At 47.7% G+C, this 23,518-nt stretch overlaps 1 protein-coding gene across 3 annotated transcripts; it reads left to right on the top strand.

Annotated features, from left to right (window-relative positions):
- The first annotated feature begins 2,918 nt into the window (after positions 1-2,918).
- Positions 2,919-22,563, top strand: ORAI2 (ORAI calcium release-activated calcium modulator 2). Of its 3 annotated transcripts, none has more exons than XM_029613037.1 (3): positions 2,919-3,216; positions 4,745-4,985; positions 19,563-22,563. In XM_029613037.1, the coding sequence occupies exons 2-3, from the start codon at positions 4,761-4,763 to the stop codon at positions 20,109-20,111; spliced, it is 774 nt and encodes a 257-aa protein (XP_029468897.1). In that variant the 5' UTR covers positions 2,919-3,216; positions 4,745-4,760; the 3' UTR covers positions 20,112-22,563. The 3 variants fall into 3 exon arrangements, with proteins under 3 accessions (XP_029468897.1, XP_029468896.1, XP_029468895.1); XM_029613036.1 differs by having other exon boundaries at positions 2,920-3,131; XM_029613035.1 differs by having other exon boundaries at positions 2,920-3,176.
- The last annotated feature ends 955 nt before the right edge of the window (positions 22,564-23,518 follow it).

Raw genomic sequence — 23,518 nt, 5'->3', positions numbered from 1 at the left:
CCCTCATGTGGAATAATAAAAGAGCCCTCCACTTCCACCCTCCCCTGAGGCAGCTTCATGGTCACCTGCAGTCTATAGGAGAGGACGTGGTGCATAGTCCTGTGCCTGCACCCCAGGGGTATCACAGTGATGGGAGAGCAAACCTCCCCCAGGGTGCGCAGGGGACCCATTATTACTGCCTCAGGGTCATAGGGTGGCACATTTAATAGCACCACCTTGGTTCCGGGAACCTCCAGAGGCTCAAATGGTATGAAGACCCCTTCCCACCACTATGCCCTTTACAATTGCCATATGTGTGGCAGCCAACGATCGGAGGAAAAACACTATTTTTCTGTACATCCTACCAGCCGCCACGATGGCTGCAGGACCCACCAATTTGACAGTACTATAATGTAGTCCTCAATAGGTGCCCCTCCCATTGCTGGACACCTTACCCCATGCCTCCAGGTTAGCCCATGGAAGGGATAGATGATATATCTTATTGGGTATGGAGCCCCTCTACTGCCTGATCCTGGCTGATGTGGTTGCCCTCCATCCCCCCCGGTACAGCCTCCAGCTGCTGCGCCTGACTCCACCGCCACATTGGATCTTATTTGCAGCGGACTGACTGCAGCAGAGGTGGATGCGATGACAGGGGAGGAACGTGGGCTCTGAGGTCTTTACTGTGCCCTGCTGCTGCTGCCCGAGGTGTTTTATTAATTTCCGCAGCAGCAGGGACAATGCTTGTCTCTCTGACTGGCGATGCAGCCACCTCCAAGGTACAGGGCGGGGTCCTACCGGCCAGAGTGGCTGCCTCAGTATTAGATAAAGCTGAGGCAGGAATGAGGCTTGCAGTGATTGGCAAAGTAGTGTCAGCCTCTGAAGGATCTCTGCCCCACAGATAACAGTGCTGGGACAGGAGGACTGTGCCCAGCAACAGCAGAGATGTCATTATTAGCTGCTGCTGGATTAGATGCCACATTTTGAGGGCGTGAAACGGTAGGAGGTACGGGGGGCGGGGTAGGGGAGCAGCTTTTAGGGTGCCAGCCAGAAAGTCACAGATGTTCTTCTTTGGTATTGACTTCCAGCTGACACCTTTTTCCCCACAGCTTTCTTAGGGCCTGCTTGAGGCTGCTTCTTCCCCAGTATGGCATGTTCTTATAGACTTAGTTTTTGGGTACTTGCCAGGTTCCTATGGCCTGGTTTGGCCTCTGTTGGAAACAGGATGCTGGGCTTGATGGACCCTTGGTCTGACCCCATATGGCATGTTCTTATGTTCTTCTTAATGCCCAGCCTGTTCTTTCTGTTGAGGTATAGGCAATGGGGACTGGGATTGAAGCAGCCTCTACTGAAAATAAAAGAGAGGTGAAAGACTGCTTAAAGAGTGACTTTTTTATTTTTTTAAATAATTAAAAGTGTAAACATAAAATAACAGCAAAGTCTTAAATGAATCTGTGCTCAAAAATTAAAAAGAGAGTGCACAGGGGAGTGAGACGTACAAAAAAATCTGGAAATAAAACTTCCTTAGAAAAGAAGGCTCCTTGGCTGGTCCTGGAAGGCTTACAGCAGGCGTCTGATTAGAGCTCAGCCAGGCATCAGAGTTTGTGGCCTGGCTGAGTGGCTGAGCCCTCCCCCTGCCAGAGCTCTAGGAACCTTAGGGTTAGATTTTTAAAAAATACATGCGCATGTCCATGTGCACGCGTTACCCGGCGCACGCACATGGACGTGCAATTTTATAACATGCAAAGGGGGGGAGGGAATATTGCAAAATTGCACAGCGACGAGATCGGGGCAGACTGGGAGGGAACTTTCCTGTACCCTACCCTCGGTTCCCCTTCCCCTCTCCTCCCCACCCTCTAAAACCCATTTTTAATTGTTTTTACGTTTTGTTTTGCAAGTTACTTCCGGGCCTGACCAGAAGTAACTTGCGCATGCTGGCAGCCGGCCGGCGCGTGAGGCTCCGGGACAGCGAGGAATGGCGCTGTCCTGGGCCGCCCTGCCCCCTTTTGAGGCCCCGGCACTTTCATACGTCCCAGGGTTTACACGCACGGCTGGGCCGGTTTGAAAATTGGCCTGGCGCGCGTAAGGCCCGGCCGTGCGCGTAAACCTTGGGATTTACATGCGCTGAGGTTTTACAATCCGGCCTTCAGTGATTAAATAACAAAAATAAAATGGTAAGAGCTTGCTGCTCTTTTAACTTATACAACTAAAATAAAATAAAAAAGGAAGGATTGAAATTAAATACTACATCAAATAAAGCAGTTGAAATAAAACTCTGCCTTCAGCTCCAATGGGAGGCTGAAAGAAAGAGCACAACAGAACTTAAACCTATAAAGCAAATAAGAAAGGAAATGTGCCTTGAAATTAACCCTGCCTAAAACAAAACTCACACTAAAAGTGTAAATGTATGTAGTAAATGGGGAAAGGGAAGAGACTGCAGTCTAAATAAATGAAATAAACTCTAAATAAAAGCGAGGACTGATGCCTCAACAAAAACCTAACTAAAATATATCAAGATTATAAGGCTAAGGAAATGAAAATACCTGAAAATAAAGGGTTTTAAATATCTGCCTCAGGAGCACAAGGTGCACACAGCCTCTCTCCAGGAGGGAAAGCCAGGGATGGATCAACCTCTTCAGCTGACCTGGGATGAGGTTAAGAACCTTCTCTGCGGCCAGGAGGACTGTGCAGAGTGAGAAATGCCTGAAATATTTTCCTCCTGCATTATTTCGTCCTTTCATTGCCAAGCACCCTCACTATTTCACTAAGGCAGGATGCCGCGCCGAGATCACCATCCCTGCCTTTAAACTACAGCAATGCAAGCAAAGAGGGGAGAGGGGAGAGGGGAAGGGAGAAAGGGGGGGGGGGGGCAAGGAAGAGCAAGAGAATGTCAGCCAATCAGGAGCGGGCGCTCCCCGGCCAATCAGAGAATGGCTTGCATCTATGTCTGTCAGGTGGAGCCCCCGCATCGGCTTCTCTGCCCCTCATCCTTATTTCTCTCTCTCTCTTTTTTTTTCCACCTTTTGGGATTCTTCTTAATTTCCAACATGGCTTGCGTGCGGGGATGCAGGGCCTGCTGCTAGGCTGCGGGAGAGCTGCCGCTGCACGGCCGTGTCATCCTCTCCAGCCCGGGCCCAGCGCCGGAGGAAAAGGCAAAGCTTTGGAGACTGCGGGGAGAGGGGGAGGGGTCCCTGCAGGTGGTGATATCCTACGAACTGCTGTAGCTGGCAGCTGAGAGTGATTTTATTTATTTTTTTGTATATCAAGGTTTTATTTCTGTTGCTCTGCTTTTATCACTATATGTCATTTGTGCTATATAATTTTATTGCTGTTACCTGCTAGGAACGTATACTGTGATCCAGCGGGCTAAAAATCGAAATACATAAATATATCCATGCAGTGTGGACTGGAATAACTGGGGCAGACTGGGTAGTCATTTTCTGTCATCGGCCATTGTGCTACTCAGGGTCTGCCTTTGCCTCCTTTCATCTCCATCTTGCCATTTCAGTACCTGTGTCCTGTTGGTGATATGGGGGGGGGGGGGGGGGGGAGATATGAGAGAGAAGGCCTGTTCCTTCTTGCTTATACAAACTATCAGGTATCATCTCGGAAATCCAGTTTTAATCATTGCTTTAAGCCGCAGCAGAGCTTGCAAATCCTTGCCGGGCAGGGCCCCTTCTATGCTGCCTCCTTGCCCCTGAAGACAGCACCCCTAAAGCTGGCCCTGCTGCCATGCTCCTGGCAAAAGTAAACCTTGCTTTATAGCATCATTGTAAACATGTCTAAAACCGTCAATAGTTGGTTATAGTATGTGTCTGCCCATGTTCTCTATGTTACAGGTGCAGATTTGGATTGCATTTGAAACCATCCATCCTGCTGCTTTGGTGCAAACATGGGCTTACTCAAAAATTATGGGAGCCAAATAAAATCATGATCCTCATGATCAATCCAGTTTTCATCAGTGTCAAAAGCCCTCTCAGCATGACTCATCCTCACTTGCTGGTTGAAAACTTTTTTTTTTTTTTTTTTTGCTCTTGCCAATTATTTGCTAAATAGTATTAACTGAATGCAGAGAGGATGGCAGTAAGGGTGCATGTAAGCAATGCCCTAAACCTTAATGTTGGAACTGTCTACACTCTGTGCCTTGTGACTGTCCTGCACCATCTGCTATTGCAGCTGACCCAATTGTGTTAGTGCATAGGGACTTCCACTCTTGTTATTTTTATAATAGGATTATAGCACTGCAGGGAGCACAGGCAGCTTACATCTCACTTTGCCAGTGCTGTGTTCATAAAGTACCTTTCAGTACTGTCTGCAGCTCAATGGTACGGCAAGGTTTTATTCTGATTGGCCACATCCTACAGTGCAGTATGCTGATGGCTAGATATGTAGAGTAAAGGACCCTTAAACCTTTAAATGAAAGGGCAAAGCCTCGCTCAGTGAGCAAACAGAAATTGATAATTTATAATAATAATAGTAAGCGTTTTAATTTTGTTTTAGTGTTGCCAAGTTCTGGCTACAGTCAGCTTGTCCGCTTAGGGAAATTACCTATAATGCGATGGGAGTTGCCTCTGTAACATCACCTCCTCCAGTGTTTGATCTCAAACAAGTTTGATACTGAGAGCCAAGATTACTAAAACAATTGACTGAGTTCTCCTTGGTGTTTTGTTTTTTTTTTTTAAATGGAAGCTGAGTTTAAGGATGTTGCTGCTTTAAAACTGCTAATTGTGAGGTCACGTCTGTTCTGTCTTTTGCTGTCTTCCAGTTGTCTGGTGTGCATCATGAGCGGTGAGCTGAACGTCCCAGTGGGTTCCTCCACACCTGTCTGCTCTGAGCGTACTAACAAGGGCATGGATTATCGAGACTGGGTGAGGCGCAGCTATTTAGAGCTGGTTACTTCCAATCATCACTCTGTCCAGGCCCTCTCCTGGAGGAAGCTTTACCTCAGCAGGGCCAAGCTTAAAGCCTCCAGTCGCACTTCGGCTTTGCTGTCTGGTTTTGCAATGGTAAGTGTTAACCTCTTGCTGGTGCAGTGCTGAATCTTGGTGAATCTTTGATTTCTATGTTGTTGCCTGGGAGGCCTGGGCTTGATCTCTGGCTTCCTGCTTCTTGGCTGGCTGGGAATGTTGATTAACATGCCCTGGGGAGAAAGAGGCACATAATTCTATCATTTTGACGCTTGTTAGATGATGAAAGAGGAGCACCGGCAGCTATTTTTAAGGGAGTTGCTGCCAGCTCTCATCAACCAGAGGTGGCTCCTGTAGTAAACCTATGTGGTTGGGGCACTGGGACTCAGGCATGCGGGCTCAAGGACATTATTGCAAATCCTTTCCCAGACCCCAAGAAGGTGTGTGTGTCCCTGATGAAATATATTCTGCCACCTTTGGGGAGCAGTAGACCTTCCCCCTAAGGAAATCCGGAAGCCCAGCCAGTGTATGAGTTTTGAAAAACATCTTCCAGTATTTAAGGAGGAAAAGAGGCGTCGTGTGATACCATGTGGCTTGCATGCTAGAGGTTGCCAACTCCTGCCTTAGAATTTCTTTGGGTTGAAGGGTTTGATGATGTATGGTCTCAGCAAGCAGGGCTGGAGCAGAGCTGCCAATTTTTCCAGTTTTAGGATGGTGATCTTGCCTTCTTTGGCTGCTGGAATGTCGAAGCTTTGTAATTTCTGTCGTGTTTAACAGTTGTGCAAAGTCGGGAGCTCCATGCATATGGCGCTTCTCCTAGTTCACCCCTGTAATTCTGTCTGCAGAGATCACTTCAGCTGTGTTCAAGTTGATTAGAAGACTACATGACTGCTGGGATGTAGTGACAGTATTTGAGAATGTGTGCAGATGAGCTGTGTTGTGCTAATACGTGCACCTCACTACTAATAAACTTCAATATTTAATTTTAAAACGTCACTATGAGGTCAGTTCACTCAGACTGGCAAGGAGACTGAGATAAGTAACTGTTTGGAAGGGTTGGGTTAATATCTTATTGGCTGTCCTGAGTTTGAAAAGCAGTTCCTTGGGAGTCCAGAATGAGATTCAATTTATTTGATTTAAACAGCTTTTCCTGAAGCTCAGGGCTAATGATGAGTTTATAATGAGGGATTTTGTACAGGTCTGTGGGGCTGAAGGCTTTATCTGCCTCATTAAAATATGCATGAGGTTCATTCATTATTCCTTTTCACACATGCAAAGTTGGTTTGATGATGCCAGCAATATTTGAAATTGGGTGGTGCAGGTGTACAGAGCATGCTGAAGAAATGGCATCTGCTCTAAGGACAAGAAGCCATAAACAGCTAGCCCACACCTCAAATCCCAACCTCATTTGAATATCTTTGCATTTACTTGGCCCAGCTCCAGAGAATGCAATGGGAGGAGGAGGGCAAAGAGCCAGCATTGAAGCACATATAGAAGATGCCTTACTTTAGCCTTAAACACACCTGCGATGGCTCAGTAGGGTACAAAGCATGAAGAACTGCTAGCATGGAAGGACAGTTGTGTGAAAATATTACAAAATGCCTTTTGTTAACCAAGTTGAGTCCTGGATTTATGCACGGGCACACTAGGTCTGTGCCTAAGGTGGCAAAATTCTGGGAGTGACAAAATTCCCACCCTATACCATCTTGCAGACCTCCAATCCCTTCCCACTACGGCTCCCCCTAACGCGCAGGCCTCCAGTCTGAATTAGATTTCCCTCTGGTGTTGCTGTTATCCCAAGGCACCACACAGGGATTGGCTAAGCTCATGAGCCCAGGCCTAGAGGCCCGGCCTCTTGCATGAAAGCCAGGAGAGGGGGCTGGGACACTTCCGTGCCTGTTTGCTCAGAGCCACAGGCTTAGTCAGTTCCTGACCCAGCCTGAGCTTAGTTGAGAGAAAGCAAAGAATTGGAGGAAGAGGTGGGAAGAAGAAATTTCAGGTAGAGGGGATTAGAGGTCTATAGTAGAGGGCCATCCTCAGAAAACTAGAGGTCCAGGAGATGGAGGTGGGGCACACCCCCATCATTGATAGTACCTAGGAGCGGCAGAAGGCAAAATGCATCAATAGCTCTCTCTTATCTTTTCTGTTCATCATTGAATGAGATGTCCTGCCCTATAGGTCCCTCAGCTGGCAAAGGAAGACCATGCACTACTCACCCCTGCACTACTTTCATTATTTTAATGAATTTTATTTTTATTTTCCTAGCGTGTAGACAGATGGACTCAGGACTCAGTGGGTTTATGCTCCCCTGCCAGCAAATGGAAACGGAGAAACTGATGTCACAGTATATATAGCCCTGCAGTGACCCCAGCCTGCCAGTGCTCTCCCTTTCCAGCAGATGGTGGATGTGCAACTCCCTATGGGGATTGCTTTGAGCTTTTGGAAGGAGAAATTCTAAATTTAGGAAAAGAAAGCCCTGCTCTTCTGCGGTGATAGCTAAAGGTCCCTTTCCCAGTTGAGAATTTCTAAGGCGATTTCCATGGTCCCTCAGAGGTGTGCCTTGGTCCGGTAGCTGGGTTGCCTGGCGTGGACTTAGCTGCTAGATCAGCTGAAAGGCAGCGGGTGCAGGAGGCCGAGCGAGGCAGTGATGGCAGATGCCCTCTTCCCCCGCAGCTGGAGACTGTCTCTGTACTCAGCTGGTAAACGCTGAGTTCAGGTAAGGTTGAAAAAAAAAAGGTTTTACCCTAAATCAGAGACAGTTAGGAAGTCCTGAAACCCCTCTCTTGTCTCCGTTCTCGGTGCGCCGCACTGACGTTTGTTCTTGCTCCCGTAGGGGTTGGGGAACTGGGCAGCCTGGTGGGTTGAGTGGCCTCTGGCGGGCTAGGCCCCACATTTAGGCTTTTTTCTTGCACGCCATGTGGTAGGCTGTGGCTGCCGTTTTCACTCGCTCTTGTGCGAGTTCTGCTGCCCTCTATAGGCCGTCAATGTGCGCAGTGTGTCGGCTCTGCGCACATGAGCACTCGGTTTTTGGGTGCGTTTTTTATGCCCATAAACCATTTTTAACGCTTAACTTGGCGCACAGGTTGTGCGTTCGCCTTACTGCGCTTTCTTCTAGGTGCTTATTTTTTGAGCGCATTTCATTTTGAGCGCAAACTGTTACATCGCATGTTTACCACAGCGATAACATCAGTAAGCAAGAAGCCTAAGTGTCTTCCTATTTGTGTTGCCAGTCATATTAGGGCTTCTCAGCCTGACCTGGCTTCTAACCTGTGTTGGCACTGCTCAGACGCTCAGGGAGAATTGTCTTCCTCGGAGTTTGCTAAGCCTGGCTCTTCCCATTCTGATGATGGGTTGGTCTCTGCCTTGACTGGGGGGACGTAAGATCTTTGTTCTCCCTTAACTGGCTCCTCCGCTGGCAAGGGCAGTTCTATTGGCCCAGCTCTGGGCTTAGTCTGGACTCGGCTGCTTTTTCTTGGGTGGAATTTTTTCAAGGCGCAGTCCTCCACTTCCTCCATTTCTGTCTGGTTGGACCCTCAGCCGGTGGCTCCTCCCTCTTCCAGTCCTCTGCTTAAGTGCCAGGGCTTGCCCCAGCTCCCCGAGGGTGTTCCTGACAGGAATCCGGATGGCACTGATGAGGTAGATCCTGATTCCCTGGAAGATGGGGAAATTCCTCCAGGGCTGGAACCGTATTGAACCATGTTGTAGTTCTTTCATAGAGATGAACTGCCAGCCCTGATTTCCCATACCTTGAAACAAATAGGTGTCCCTGGTTTGTATGCTATGTCAGAGCCGAGGAAGAATCCCATTTTGGTTTCTTACCTCTTGTTTTTTCCCTGTGATGGATGCCATTCAAGAATTGATTGATCTGGAATGGGATGCCCCAGAGGCAAATTTTAAAGGGGGTTGGACGTTGGAAGGCCTGTACCCCCCTGGATCCGGCTGTGAGAGAGCATTTGCGTTTTCCCAAAGTGGATGCTCTTTTATGTACTGTTTCTAAGTGGACGACTATCCCCGTAGAGGGAGGAGTGGCCTTGAAGGATGTACATGATAGAAGGATTGAGGCTGTTCTTAAGCAAGCCTTTGAGGCGGTGGTGATGAATTTACAGATTGCTTCCTGTTGCGACCCAGTGGCGAGATCTTGTCTGCTTCTTTCTCAGGAGATTGTGTCTAGAATGAATTCCAGAGTGGTTATGGAGCCTGCTGCCACCTTTTTAGCAGATGCAGGCTGTGATTTGGTCCGGCCCTCAGCCAGAGGAATGGCTTTGGTGATAGCGGCCAGGCATCAACTCTGGTTGTGAAATTGGTCAAGTGACGCAGCTTCCAAAGCCAGTCTTACCAAGATGCCCTTTAAAGGCTCGCTCTTGTTTGGGAGCGAGTTGGAGAAACTGGCTAGTAAGTGGGGCGAGTCTCCAGTGCCTCAGTTGCCAGAGGATAAGAAACAGTTACAGAGCTCCTTTTGGTATGAGGGGTCGTTTCTGGGGTTCCAGGCATTTTCATCCCTACAGAAGGACGACCTTTCAATGGATTTGGCCTTTTGGTAGGTCTCGGTCCTTTCGTCCCTGACAGCCCAAGACAGGAGCAGGCTCGGCTGGTGGACCTTCCCGAGCTTCCCAATGAAGGTTTGCCGACCCACCTTCTGGAACAGGAAAGAGGGGGATGTCTCTCTTTTATTAGAGGTGGGTTGAGATTATGTCGGACCAGTGGGTCCTGGAGGTGATACGCGAAGGGTTTGCACTGGAATTTCGCAGTATTCCTTGGGACGTGTTCATGGTGTCCTCTTGCCACTTTCCGCAGAAGAATCAGGCACTGGAGTTCACACTTCAAAGGCTCCTCAGACTGAGGGCTGTAGTTCCGGTGCTCACGTCTCAAGAAAGTATGGAGTGATATTCCATTTATTTTGTTGTGGCCAAGAAGGAGGGCTCCTTTCATCCCATCCTGGATCTCAAGAGGATGAACTGTCATTCGTGGGTGATTTCTTTCCGCATGGAAACATTGGACTCGGTGATAATGGCCGTGCAGTTGGGGGAATTTCTGACCTCCTTGGATCTATCAGAGGCTTACCTTCATATTCCCATCCGATATGCTTTGTGGTGTTGGGGCGCCATTATCATTTTCAGGTGCTGCTATTTGGTCTAGCTACCGCTTCCAGAACATTTTCCAAAATTATGGTGGTAGTAGCGGCGGCCTTGTGAAAAGAAGGAATCCTGGTGCATCTATATTTGAACAACTGGCTGATTCGAGCCAAGTCTCAGGAAGAGAACTGCCTGGTGACACACAAGGTGATCTCCTTATTGCAAGAGCTCAGTTGGATGATGAACCTGACCAAGAGCAATCTTCAACCATCCCAGTCGTTGGAGTATCTGGGGGTCCGGTTCAACATGGGACAGGACAGAGTTTTCCTACCGGAAGTTCGGATCCAGAGATTGATGTCTCAAGTGCGTCAGTTGATGAACACCATATGCCAGATGGTGTGGTCCTACCTACAGGTACTTGGCTTGATGGCAACTACCCTGGAAGTGGTGTCATGGGCAAGGGTGCATATGCGTCCTTTTCAGTGCTCTCTGCTATCCTGTTGGAACCTGCAGTCTCAGGATTATGTGATTCGGCTCCACTTGCCGATAGAAATCTTCTCCCACCTCCAGTGGTGGTTACAGGAGGATCATCTGAGAAAGGAAGTTCCCTTATCCTCTCCAGCCTGGTTGGTACTTCCAACAGATGCACGAGTCTCCATGCTTGGGGGGCTCACTGTTTGGAGTTAACAGCCCAGGGATGCTAAAATGCCGAAGAGTCCCACTGGAACATCAATTGCCTGGAGGCCCAGGCGGTACAGCTGGCATGTTTGCAGTTTAGCTGCGGAATCAAGCGGTTCACGTGATGTCAGACAGTGCATCGAGGGTGGCCTATATTAATTGCCAGGGAGGAAAAAAAAAGCCAGCAAGTGTCGCAGGAAATAGACCAGTTGATGGAATGAGCGGAAGGTCATCTGCAGATATCTGCCTTTCACATTGCAGGAAAAAACAATGTAAGAGTGGACTTTCTCAGCAGGGAGAATCTGGACCCAGGAGAATGGGTGTTGTCAGCCGAGGTGTTTCAGCTGATTATGGCTTGCTGGGGCCTTCTGTTCCTAGACCTGCTGGTGACTTTTTGAAATGCGAAGGTTGCTCGATTCTGCAGTCGCAAGAGAGATCCATGATCCCTGGGAATAGATGCTCTTGAACAGGTCTGGCCGAAAGACAGAGTGCTTTATGCCTTTACTCCGTGGCCCTTGCTGGGTAGGATAATCCACAAGATCAAAGGCCACAGGGGGCTAGTACTCCTGGTGGCACTGGACTGGCCCAGGCATCCGTGGTATTTGGATTTGCGATGTCTCCTGGTGGAGGTCCCCCCTTCGTCTTCTGCCGCACATGGATCTGCTTCAGCAGGGACCGGTTCTTCATGAGGATCTGACTTGATTCTGTCTTACAATTTGGCCCTTGAGAGATCTTGCTTGTTAAAGCGTGGTTATTCCACTGCGGTGATTGCCACTTTCCTCCACGCTTGCAAATTCTCCACTTCCTTGATTTATGTGTGGGTTTGGAGAGTTTCTGAGGCCTGGTGTGAGGAACGGGGCGTTCTTCCTTGTTCAGTTAAGATCCCTTTTCTTCTGGATTTTTTGCAGGATGGATTGAATAAAGGCTTGGCCCTTAATTCCTTGAAGGTGCAAGTTGTGGCTCTTGCCTATTTCAGAGGCTTGGTGAGTGGTGTTTCTTCGTCGTCTCATCTGATGTGGCCTGTTTTTTGAAGGGAGTAAAGCATCTTAGGCCTCCCTTGAGGTTACTGGTTCCATTATGGAGTCTTAATTTGGTGCTGGACTTTTTGGCAGGCCCTACATTCCGACCACTTTGTGGCCTTTCTTTACGGTTGTTGACCTTGAAGACTGTGTTCCTGGTGGCTATATGTGCTGCATGTCGGATTTGTGAGCTGCAAGCCTTGTCTTGCTGTGAGCTGTTTCTTTGGGTGACTCTGGGGGCATTACAGCTTCTTACTGTTCCATCCTTCTTGCCCAAGGTAGTCTCGGACTTTCATTTGAATCAGTCCATTTCCTTGCCATCCCTGGATAAGGTCAAGGATGCGGAGGAATTTCGCCTTTTGTGCTCCTTGGATGTTAAGCGTCTTGTGCAGTATCTGGAGGCTCTGAGTCTTTTCGAAAGACGGATCGCCTGTTTGTTCTCCATGGCAGGAATAAGTAGGGTACTCCACCTTTGCGGGCTACCATAGTTCATTGGATTAAGGAGGTGGTCACGGCCGCATATGTGGATGCTGTAAAGCCGTTGCCTGCTCAGGTTAGGGCTCAGGCAGTGTCATGGGCGGAGGTTAGTCTGTTGTTTTTCTATTGATATCTGCCAAGCTGTGACATGGTCCTCCTTACACACTTTTTTCCACGTTTTATTGTCTGGATGTGCAGGCCCGGGAGGATGCAGCCTTGGCATGTGCGGTGTTGACTGGACTGTGGGCAGCCTCTTTCCCTATTGGGGATTAACTTTGGTATATCTCATTGGACCTGAGTCCATCTGTCTACACACTAGGAAATGGAGAAATTACCTGATAATTTTGTTTTCCTTAGTGTAGATAGATGGACTCAGCTTCCCGTCCTTGGCTGCTGCATGAGTGAGTCAATAGTCCTCCTGTGGGGCTCTGAGTCACAAGGGATTACTAGTAAGTGTTCATCCAGTCCCTAGCTTGGGATACCTAGAATCTTATGTGAGTTCAGTGTTTATGGTTGGTTGAGTACAGTTCTGGTTACCTATTTTTAATCATGTGTTTTTTGCAAGTCTGTCCACAGTTGCTTTTGAAGAGAATACTGGCAGGCTGGGGTCACTACAGGGCTATAAATATTGTGACGTCAGTTTGCTCCATCTCCATTTGCTGGCAGGGGAGCATAAATCCACTGGTCCTGAGTCCACCTGTCTGCACTAAGGAAAACAAAATTATCAGGCAAGTAATGTCTCCATTTGGCTATAATGTAGTGTCCTAAGTCTGGGTGCTGGACAAAAAATTTCATACAGATACTTTGAGTTCCTGCCCCCAATCTAAGCAGCCACTTGCAGCAAGGGGAGACACGACCCCCTATTTAGTAAAGCATGTTAAAAGCATTTATTATTGTGGCTGTATTAATGTGGTATTTATTAAAGCGTGTTAAGCTCTCAGTCAGTACCACGTTAAGTGGTTTCTATCACCATAATGTGTGCGGTCCCCCCTCGCTCCCCCATCACGTTCAAACATCTCTAAAGCTACCAGAAAAATTTAACTATACTCACGTCCCTAAAAATATTAGAAAAATAATTAAAATGTCTGTCTGTTGTAGTCTCTTCTTGTGGTGGGGGGAGGAGGCAGACAATTTATTTGTACGTGCTATGCTTGACTTCATGCCGAATGACCCACATTATTGCCTGTGCTGTGCTGAAGCATCGAGAGGCAAGCAGGGCTTTCTGTCATGTAGGTCATTTTCCCTGCGTGGGTGATGGATGTGCTGGGCTAATTCCAGGGATCCTGGCTGGCGTGACGAATAGGAAGGCAGGAGTCTCGCATTAGTTGGCAACATTTTGAACATCGGAGCTGGCTGTGGCAGGAGTGAAAAATTGCATCTGCTCATGAGACTCCCAGGCACCTTAGCTGTTCAGGTAGCGGGGGGCACCTAAAGGAGATGGGAGTTTAGGAGGAATAGGGAGATATGGAGGGCTTTCTGCAGGGGAAGATGGATTTCTTGGCCTTTGGTAGGAGAAGGGGGTCTGCTCAGGGCAGGAGGTCTGCTTGTGGGGGGGGGGGGGGAGGAGAGGGAGAAGCTTGTGGCAGAGGGTGGGGGTTTACTCCAGGCCATCTCCTGCCCTTTTCGGAGATTGACAAGGGGGGTGTAGGGCTTTGCCAAACATTGGCAGGAACGTTAGTTTGTCGATGCTATTGGCCAAAATTAACTATACCTGTGGAAGTGTCATTAACTTTTTCTGGCTAATGCACATCATATGGCTTAACACAATTTGCAATTAATCCATTTTAATATTAATGAGCTGATTTTCATGTATCCGCATGCAATGTAGCTCATTCATATTCTGTTTGTGTGGTTATCGCTAATATTTAAGCAGATATTACACCACATATTAAGTGCCAAATTTGGTTGTTGACATGTGAACACATCTCAGTAAATAGATCCCAAAGTGACTTATCCAAGGTCACCAAGATAGGAGAAAAAGAATTTGAATCCACATGTCAGAGCAGCATTGAGCACATCAACACCAAGAAAGCAAGGGTGGGAAGAGTCTAAAATGGAACCTCAGCTGCCACAGCAAAGCCTGCAGGACTTCAGAGGGCAACCCTTCCAGCAGCCCTGGCCTTATACAGGACTTCAGAGGGCATCCCTTCCAGCAGCCCTGGTCTTATACAGGACTTCAGAGGGCATCCCTTCCAGCAGCCCTGGTCTTATACAGGACTTCAGAGGGCATCCCTTCCAGCAGCCCTGGTCTTATACAGGACTTCAGAGGGCATCCCTTCCAGCAGCCCTGACCTTATACAGGACTTCAGAGGGCAACCCTTCCAGCAGCCCTGGTCTTATACAGGACTTCAGAGGGCATCCCTTCCAGCAGCCCTGGTCTTATACAGGACTTCAGAGGGCATCCCTTCCAGCAGCCCTGGTCTTATACAGGACTTCAGAGGGCAACCCTTCCAGCAGCCCTGGTCTTATACAGGACTTCAGAGGGCAACCCTTCCAGCAGCCCTGGCCTTATACAGGACTTCAGAGGGCATCCCTTCCAGCAGCCCTGGCCTTATACAGGACTTCAGAGGGCATCCCTTCCAGCAGCCCTGACCTTATACAGGACTTCAGAGGGCATCCCTTCCAGCAGCCCTGACCTTATACAGGACTTCAGAGGGCATCCCTTCCAGCAGCCGTGGCCTTATACAGGACTTCAGAGAGCAACCCTTCCAGCAGCCCTGGCCTTATACAGGACTTCAGAGGGCATCCCTTCCAGCAGCCCTGACCTTATACAGGACTTCAGAGGGCAACCCTTCCAGCAGCCCTGGTCTTATACAGGACTTCAGAAGGCATCCCTTCCAGCAGCCCTGACCTTATACAGGACTTCAGAAGGCATCCCTTCCAGCAGCCCTGGTCTTATACAGGACTTCAGAAGGCATCCCTTCCAGCAGCCCTGACCTTATACAGGACTTCAGAAGGCATCCCTTCCAGCAGCCCTGGTCTTATACAGGACTTCAGAGGGCAACCCTTCCAGCAGCCCTGGTCTTATACAGGACTTCAGAGGGCATCCCTTCCAGCAGCCCTGGTCTTATACAGGACTTCAGAGGGCATCCCTTCCAGCAGCCCTGGTCTTATACAGGACTTCAGAGGGCATCCCTTCCAGCAGCCCTGGCCTTATACAGGACTTCAGAGGGCATCCCTTCCAGCAGCCCTGGCCTTATACAGGACTTCAGAGGGCATCCCTTCCAGCAGCCCTGGCCTTATACAGGACTTCAGAGGGCATCCCTTCCAGCAGCCCTGCCCTTATACAGGACTTCAGAGGGCATCCCTTCCAGCAGCCCTGGTCTTATACAGGACTTCAGAGGGCATCCCTTCCAGCAGCCCTGACCTTATACAGGACTTCAGAGGGCAACCCTTCCAGCAGCCCTGCCCTTATACAGGACTTCAGAGGGCATCCCTTCCAGCAGCCCTGGCCTTATACAGGACTTCAGAGGGCATCCCTTCCAGCAGCCCTGACCTTATACAGGACTTCAGAGGGCATCCCTTCCAGCAGCCCTGACCTTATACAGGACTTCAGAGGGCATCCCTTCCAGCAGCCGTGGCCTTATACAGGACTTCAGAGAGCAACCCTTCCAGCAGCCCTGGCCTTATACAGGACTTCAGAGGGCATCCCTTCCAGCAGCCCTGGCCTTATACAGGACTTCAGAGGGCAACCCTTCCAGCAGCCCTGGCCTTATACAGGACTTCAGAGAGCAACCCTTCCAGCAGCCCTGGCCTTATACAGGACTTCAGAAGGCATCCCTTCCAGCAGCCCTGGTCTTATACAGGACTTCAGAGGGCAACCCTTCCAGCAGCCCTGGCCTTATACAGGACTTCAGAGGGCATCCCTTCCAGCAGCCCTGGTCTTATACAGGACTTCAGAGGGCATCCCTTCCAGCAGCCCTGGCCTTATACAGGACTTCAGAGGGCATCCCTTCCAGCAGCCCTGACCTTATACAGGACTTCAGAGGGCAACCCTTCCAGCAGCCCTGGTCTTATACAGGACTTCAGAGGGCATCCCTTCCAGCAGCCCTGACCTTATACAGGACTTCAGAGGGCAACCCTTCCAGCAGCCCTGGCCTTATACAGGACTTCAGAGGGCATCCCTTCCAGCAGCCCTGACCTTATACAGGACTTCAGAGGGCATCCCTTCCAGCAGCCCTGACCTTATACAGGACTTCAGAGGGCATCCCTTCCAGCAGCCCTGGCCTTATACAGGACTTCAGAGGGCATCCCTTCCAGCAGCCCTGGCCTTATACAGGACTTCAGAGGGCATCCCTTCCAGCAGCCCTGACCTTATACAGGACTTCAGAGGGCATCCCTTCCAGCAGCCCTGACCTTATACAGGACTTCAGAGGGCAACCCTTCCAGCAGCCCTGACCTTATACAGGACTTCAGAGGGCAACCCTTCCAGCAGCCCTGGCCTTATACAGGACTTCAGAGGGCAACCCTTCCAGCAGCCCTGGCCTTATTCAGGACTTCAGAGGGCATCCCTTCCAGCAGCCCTGGCCTTATACAGGACTTCAGAGGGCATCCCTTCCAGCAGCCCTGACCTTATACAGGACTTCAGAGGGCAACCCTTCCAGCAGCCCTGGCCTTATACAGGACTTCAGAGGGCATCCCTTCCAGCAGCCCTGGTCTTATACAGGACTTCAGAGGGCATCCCTTCCAGCAGCCCTGACCTTATACAGGACTTCAGAGGGCATCCCTTCCAGCAGCCCTGGTCTTATACAGGACTTCAGAGGGCATCCCTTCCAGCAGCCCTGACCTTATACAGGACTTCAGAGGGCACACTTCCAGCAGCCCTGGTCTTATACACGACTTCAGAGGGCATCCCTTCCAGCAGCCCTGGTCTTATACAGGACTTCAGAGGGCACACTTCCAGCAGCCGTGGCCTTATACAGGACTTCAGAGGGCATCCTTCCAGCAGCTGTGGCCTTATACAGGACTTCAGAGGGCACACTTCCAGCAGCCGTGGCCTTATACAGTGCTCAAGGCTTTTACATTTGTCACTCCTGCCAGGAAACTGCAACCTTGCACATTCCATCCATCACTCGCATTGGAGAAACTGACTTACATGATAACAATTACAAAGTATGACATTCTAGATAGCCCCCCCCCCGGTCAAAATCGCTCAGCAAGTTTTACAAGTGGAACAGACTGAGGTCATTCAAAGACTCTAACCTCCACACAAAATTTGGTAGAGTTAGACCCTTCCGTTTCAGAGTTATAAGGGACACACACACACACACACACACAAACTACATGTATGGTATTATGAGAAAACTGCCAACTTTGGTCCCCTATCGTGTCTGTTCCCTTTAATACCAACCACGAGCTTTTGAAAAGTGGAGAAGTCAGATGTCGTCTCTTGAAGGACCTATCACTACAGGAAGTTTGGTGCAGCTAGGTCCGGCCATTCTGAAGTTGTAAAGGAGGACAGACACAAACCACAATACACACAGACATTTTATCATTTTGATAAAATGATCTACTGAAGTAAGGCTAATGAGGCCTGCTCATTTCCCAATGTTTTAAACCAACACAGGGAATAATGCAGGTGGTCATGCATGCAGTCAAATCATGGTATGTACAGATAAATTGTCTCTTCCACCTTCTCCCCAACAAGAAGAGGCAACAATAAACCGAACACTTAAAACATTTTTTTCTAGTATTTTCAGAAAAACGTGTATAGTTTAAATTTTGCCTTCTCTGTGTTTTAAGTGATGTATGGACATGATTGATGGATGTGAGTGCAGGAATATGGATGTCTGTGCATAGTGTGGCTTCGGGTAATGCATGTACGTTAGAGAGGGTGTTTAGAGATGAGGTATTAGGCTGGTTGTGTGGTAGGCAGGGTTTGTTGAACTGCTTTTAAAAAGGCAGAAAAGGTGGTACTGTCTTTTTAAAAGTAGCACAAACGCCTGCTGAAAAAGTACCTTTGAGACGGGGCTTCCCAAACTGCCCCAGCCAGTAAATGTTATCTCATGCAACTACTATGCATGAGATAACATTTACATACATTAGAGCACCAGTAAATGCAAATTTATCCCATGCATAATACATATTCATTGTGGATATCCTGAAGCCTTGCTTTAAGCTCTAAGAGCTCTCTCCTGACACTTGTATCTCATTTCATGTGACTTGTATATGGCTGGCCTGCCTCCTGTACTTTTCCATGGGAGAAAAAATTAAAATCAGTTGAACAGATTTTGTCCCCGGGAACACAGGAACTATGTGGCACGAGGGAGGCTTAGCCAGACTTGTGGAGTAAATATAACTGGTATGGGATGAAACCTATGTAGGTGTGTGACTGAGCACGCCTTGCGGGCTGGTTTCGTGGGTGAGTGGAGGGTCTCTAGTGGTTTCGCTTTCTGTCCGTCCTAGATATCTTGGTTCGCATCATGAGTATTGTTTTGTCAGCCCCGAATGTCTCCTGAACCGTTCACTCTCAAGAAAGTCGCTGCCTGGGAAAACCGAAATAGCTGCTGCTGTTGGCACAAGGGAGGTTGGAAAATGTGGGCATATTTAGGGAGACCAGGATTTCTAGTGATCTGAAATATGCCCCACTTACAGTGGATGGAATATAAATCAGCCATTTTCAGTCTCAGTTGTGTTTTATTTAATGGTGTGCTTGCTGTTTCCTTTTTGCATGAGTGACTTCTTCCTTTCAAGTATTGTTTGCATTGCATTGGTTTTAATACAGTGTTTTGTATTGATGATTTAAACAGAAGGTGATGTGTTTTGGGAGATAACCTCTTGTAATAATGAATCCCCTGAGTTAGTGGATTTCATTGTAACAAGACTCCACATTTTCTGTGGATTTAAGAAATGAATCAGATTCACAGAGAGAGGTGTATATATTCTATTTACCTAGTCCGTGTCTGTGTCAAAAAGTAAAATCTAGTGATACCACTGGCATTTTTTCCCCCATCTGTCTGTCCCCCTTGCCTTCATTTTCCCTGGATAGTCTTTCTCAGATGAGGCAGTGCTGGCAAAGGGGCTGGAAGGGTTAGTATACTCTCAGGCTGAACTCTTCAGCTACAGTGGAATTTACTTTAGCAAAGATGGTAATAGCCAACAAAGAAAAAAAAAATTCAGGCATGCCTGGGAGACAGACAATGGGATCTTAATGATTGGTCAAAAGAGGGAGGGGACCCGACACGGAGTAGGATCTCTGGCAGAACAGCAGTCATGTAGAAATGGACAGATTGGGTAAACCAATTGGTCCTTATCTGCTGACATTCTGCTCTGTTTCTGTGTTTCACTCTGGAACCAGCAGAGGGTGCTGTTACAGCACAGTGTCATCCGGACTCCATCATCTCTGTGATACTCTTGAAACCCTAGCAAATCTTTAATTAATCTTTTTTTTTTTTTCTCCATATTTGTTGTTTTTTTTATACCCCTTCCAGGTTGCCATGGTGGAGATTCAGCTAGAGATGCAATATAAGTACCCACAGCTTTTGCTGATTGCTTTTAGTGCCTGTACTACCGTGCTGGTGGCCGTCCATCTCTTTGCTCTTCTCATCAGCACATGCATATTGCCTAATGTGGAGGCCGTGAGCAACATTCACAACCTGAACTCTGTCAACGAGTCTCCCCATGATCGGATGCACCCCTATATTGAGCTGGCGTGGGGCTTCTCTACGGCTCTGGGAATCCTCTTATTTCTGGCAGAAGTTGTGCTCTTGTGCTGGATAAAATTCCTTCCGATAGATTCCGCGCGTATCAGAAATGAGACAAGTACAGTGCGGGAGCCGCGCGGGCACGCCGGGTGGCAAGCAGCATTGATCTCCACCATTATTATGGTGCCTGTGGGGCTCATATTTGTCATCTTTACCATTCATTTTTACCGTTCTTTGGTGCGGCACAAAACAGAACGCCATAACCGGGAGATAGAAGAGCTTCACAAACTGAAGGTGCAGCTGGATGGGCACGACAGGGGCTTGCAGGTGGTATGAGTGCTCAACAGCATCATCGCGCTGCATGGTGGGCACCAATATGCCAAAGCAATCGGCGTGGCATGGAAAGGACTCTTTGAACAAGAGATGCCTTTGGCAGGAACCTTTTCCTTATCAACTGCACTGTTGGCGGATTTGCACAACTTTTGAGATCCTAATATGACTGACTGCCCTTTTAAGTGAGAGCAACTTTGTCCTCCGACTGTAATCCTGCATATACTGAAATACAGTGAAACCATGGATTATGCAAGGAGATTATAATTACTTTCCATACAGCGATCTTTCTCTAGGTTTAATCATTCAACGATTGGAAGCCATTTTGCTTTCTGGTACTGTCATCATTAGTAGCACCTCTGATGTCCCGTTTCAGTGTAAGAATAGTACTTTACTTACTTTTTAATGTAAAAGCCTGTTACTTCCTCCGAGATGCAATCATGGTGCAGTCATGCAACATGACGAAGAAACATGGCCTTGCCATTTCAATTGCCATGTATTGAAACCTGATGTCGTGAATGGTTTCATGGGCTAGCCACATCTCTCTTCTTGCTGCTAGGCTACCAAGGTCTTATGTTGTATGCTGCTCAAAGTGGGAGGAAATGGCAGCCTTCTTTTAATAAAGACACAATTCTTGATCATTAGATAAAAGAGCCTTGATCATGAAGGTATGAAAGATTTTTTTTTAATGTTCATGGTATCTCTTGAAATTGAATATATACTGTACACTAGAGATGACATATCTGTTCTTTTTGTTGCGCCAAGCTGAGAACCTCACCTGTGTCTTACAAATACTGTGGGAGCAAAGGTAAGAATGACTGAAAAAACTGGAGAAGTCTTTAATTTGTCTTGTGGCAAGTTAGAGTCTGTTAACGGTTTGTATATTGCAACTGAAATCATCTTCAAGTCAGTAGGTTGAATCACCAGATCACTGCTGCAAAACCGCCGCCAAACTCTTCGAACACAATTGAAAGGGTGCCGACTATCGACTGGAAGGACATGGGCATCCATTAGCGGGGGAGGCTCCCTCGGGCGTGCTGCGGCCACGCTCTGATCCATGCTCCTGAGATCTGTTACTCACAGGAGCGAAAGGTAAAGTCCTTTAAGGCCCTTAGGCTTCCTGCAGAAGTCTTCTGTTTCTTCTAGTAAAATAAACGCACAAGTCAGCTGCTGTTCAGAAATAAATCCTTTTACGGAATACTTAATTGCAGCTGAAGATTCACAGAAGCTACTCTTTTTTGGGCAGTGAACATCAATACAAAAAATAAAGTTTCGGAAAACAAATCACCGCCACAGTGTCTGGTAAATCTGCTGCACCGCCTGGCAGGAGGCACTCTTCACAGGGGACCCTCCCTGGGAGCTTCTCTAATGGTACCTGAAAACGATGCAAACTCCTTTCCCGTTGGAACTGGAGCCTCCTTCTGATCCAGTCCAGAAAGTCCTAAACTGATCACTTTCCTGTATGCAGCAGCCGTGTGGTACCTTCCTCCAGCAAGGCCCGCTCCCCTCTGACTCACCACGGTGAAGCCCCTCTTTCTCCAGAACTTTGAAGAAACCTCTCTCAGCAGATGGAGGAGTCTGGGACTAACCCTCCGCTCTGAGACCTCTTTTTCTGGTTCCTTGGAATATCTCAGAAGTCCACTCTTGGATCCCAAGGGAAATCTCCGTAATCCCTAGGACCAGGGGAACCCCCCCTCCTTGAGCCTCCAGGCCACCCTCTCAGGCTAGGAGACAGTAACAGAAGGAATCAAACTCAAGGGAAGGGAACTCAAAAAGAGTTTTGTTTTTCTTAAACCGCTCAGCCGAAAGCCACCTCTTGTTGGGGAGTGTCGGACACGCACTGACTTCCTACGAACGCATCTACTTGTGTCCGTGGAGACACCGAAGTCAACACTAAGGAACGCTTGTGTGACCCTCTTGCAGCTCCTAGATCTTCTGTTGAAGGAATTCCTCATGATCCTTGCTTCTCCTCCCTCCCCAGGGCTTTCTTTTTATTTTTTTATGATGACAGTGATTTATAAATTCCCAAACAGGATGTGTCATGTCCAGCCTTGTGAAATTTAGGGTCAGTTTTTGCTTAGGAGTCGCTGGTGGGGCCCAGAGCTGGCTCAGGAAATGTATATAAAAAAAATGTAATTGCTTTTTTTTTTTTTTTCTTCTAAAGCTATTAATTGCTTTTTATGAGTGAGCTGCCTTTGTGGAGCTGGAGTGAATTCCCAATTCCCAGTGTTTTAATTGAAAGGCTTAAAGCTTTATTACTGGATTAACAAGCCAACGCAGTAATTAAAGGGGTAATTTTCAAAACTTTTTTTTACTGTGCTTCATGAAGAATTTCCTTTAAAAATGAGCTTGCAACATGCCAACAAGCCCCGCAGCCAGTTTCAAAATTGTCCCCAAAATAAATACTCAGAGGCTTATATTAAAAAAAAAAAAAAAAAAAAAGCGCCAAACTGCAAAATTTAGGTGCGCAAATTACGACCCTAAGTTTTCAGCTGAAAATACACATAAATTTAGAATCCTAAAACATAGGCTTCTAAATGTAAAACCTGTATTCATTTGCCTAGATGTAGGAGCCTAAGTTAGATGGCTAGTGCTGAAAATCAGTGCCAAGCACCTAATTTGTTTCCCCACCCTAACTCTGCCTCTATAGCCACTCATCTTTCAGGGTCCTAAATTTAGGGACTCAGCCATAGTACATTTTCAAAAAGGCCAACTTAGGAGCCTAACTCCCAAAGTTAGCCTTTGAAAATCAGCCTCTTTGTTTTTATAAATTCTGTCTTTTCCTAACTTCAGCAAATTCTAGAACCACTGTGCTACCAAAAATGTCATATCATAACCATAATCAACTTGTACATGGTTAAAATGCAATGACTATTTGAAACCCTATATTTGATCCCAGTTGAGAGAGCAGGGTATTATCTAAGATAAAAGTACCAGCAAGTTAGTGGTGCTTGCCTTGTGATCCTGTTCTGGTCATTTACAATTTCTCTGGGGTCCTTTAGTTATACAATCATATGCCTTAAATCAGCAGAAACTGGCAAATAGAAGGTTTCCATTTATTATATGACTAACTGTTACCTATGAGAAATCAGGATATACAGAAAGCTCGGGTCATGGCAAAAAATGCCTCCAGCCTGAAATTTAAATTGGAGGAGGCCCAGAATTTCTTTGGAGTCACTGCCGGTGTGATCAGCCAGCTGCCCTCTATTTGGATCCAGCAGGAGTTAGAAAGCCAGGTTTCTAGGCATGTGCAAAACACAGAGAAATCTGCAGGGTATTTGTGCAGTCAATAGGTGCGCACACACATGTATATCATCTTTGTGGCTTGCAATACCTTTTAAAGGACCAACAAAAGAGATGCATTGCGTGAGATTTCCAAGCCATCTTTACTTTTTTTGTAGTCATATTTATTA

This window comes from Rhinatrema bivittatum, chromosome 8 (genome assembly GCF_901001135.1).
Source record: "Rhinatrema bivittatum chromosome 8, aRhiBiv1.1, whole genome shotgun sequence".
NCBI lineage: Eukaryota > Metazoa > Chordata > Amphibia > Gymnophiona > Rhinatrematidae > Rhinatrema > Rhinatrema bivittatum.
Note: the sequence above shows the minus strand (reverse complement) of the source record. Positions and strands in the feature narration are given on the sequence as shown.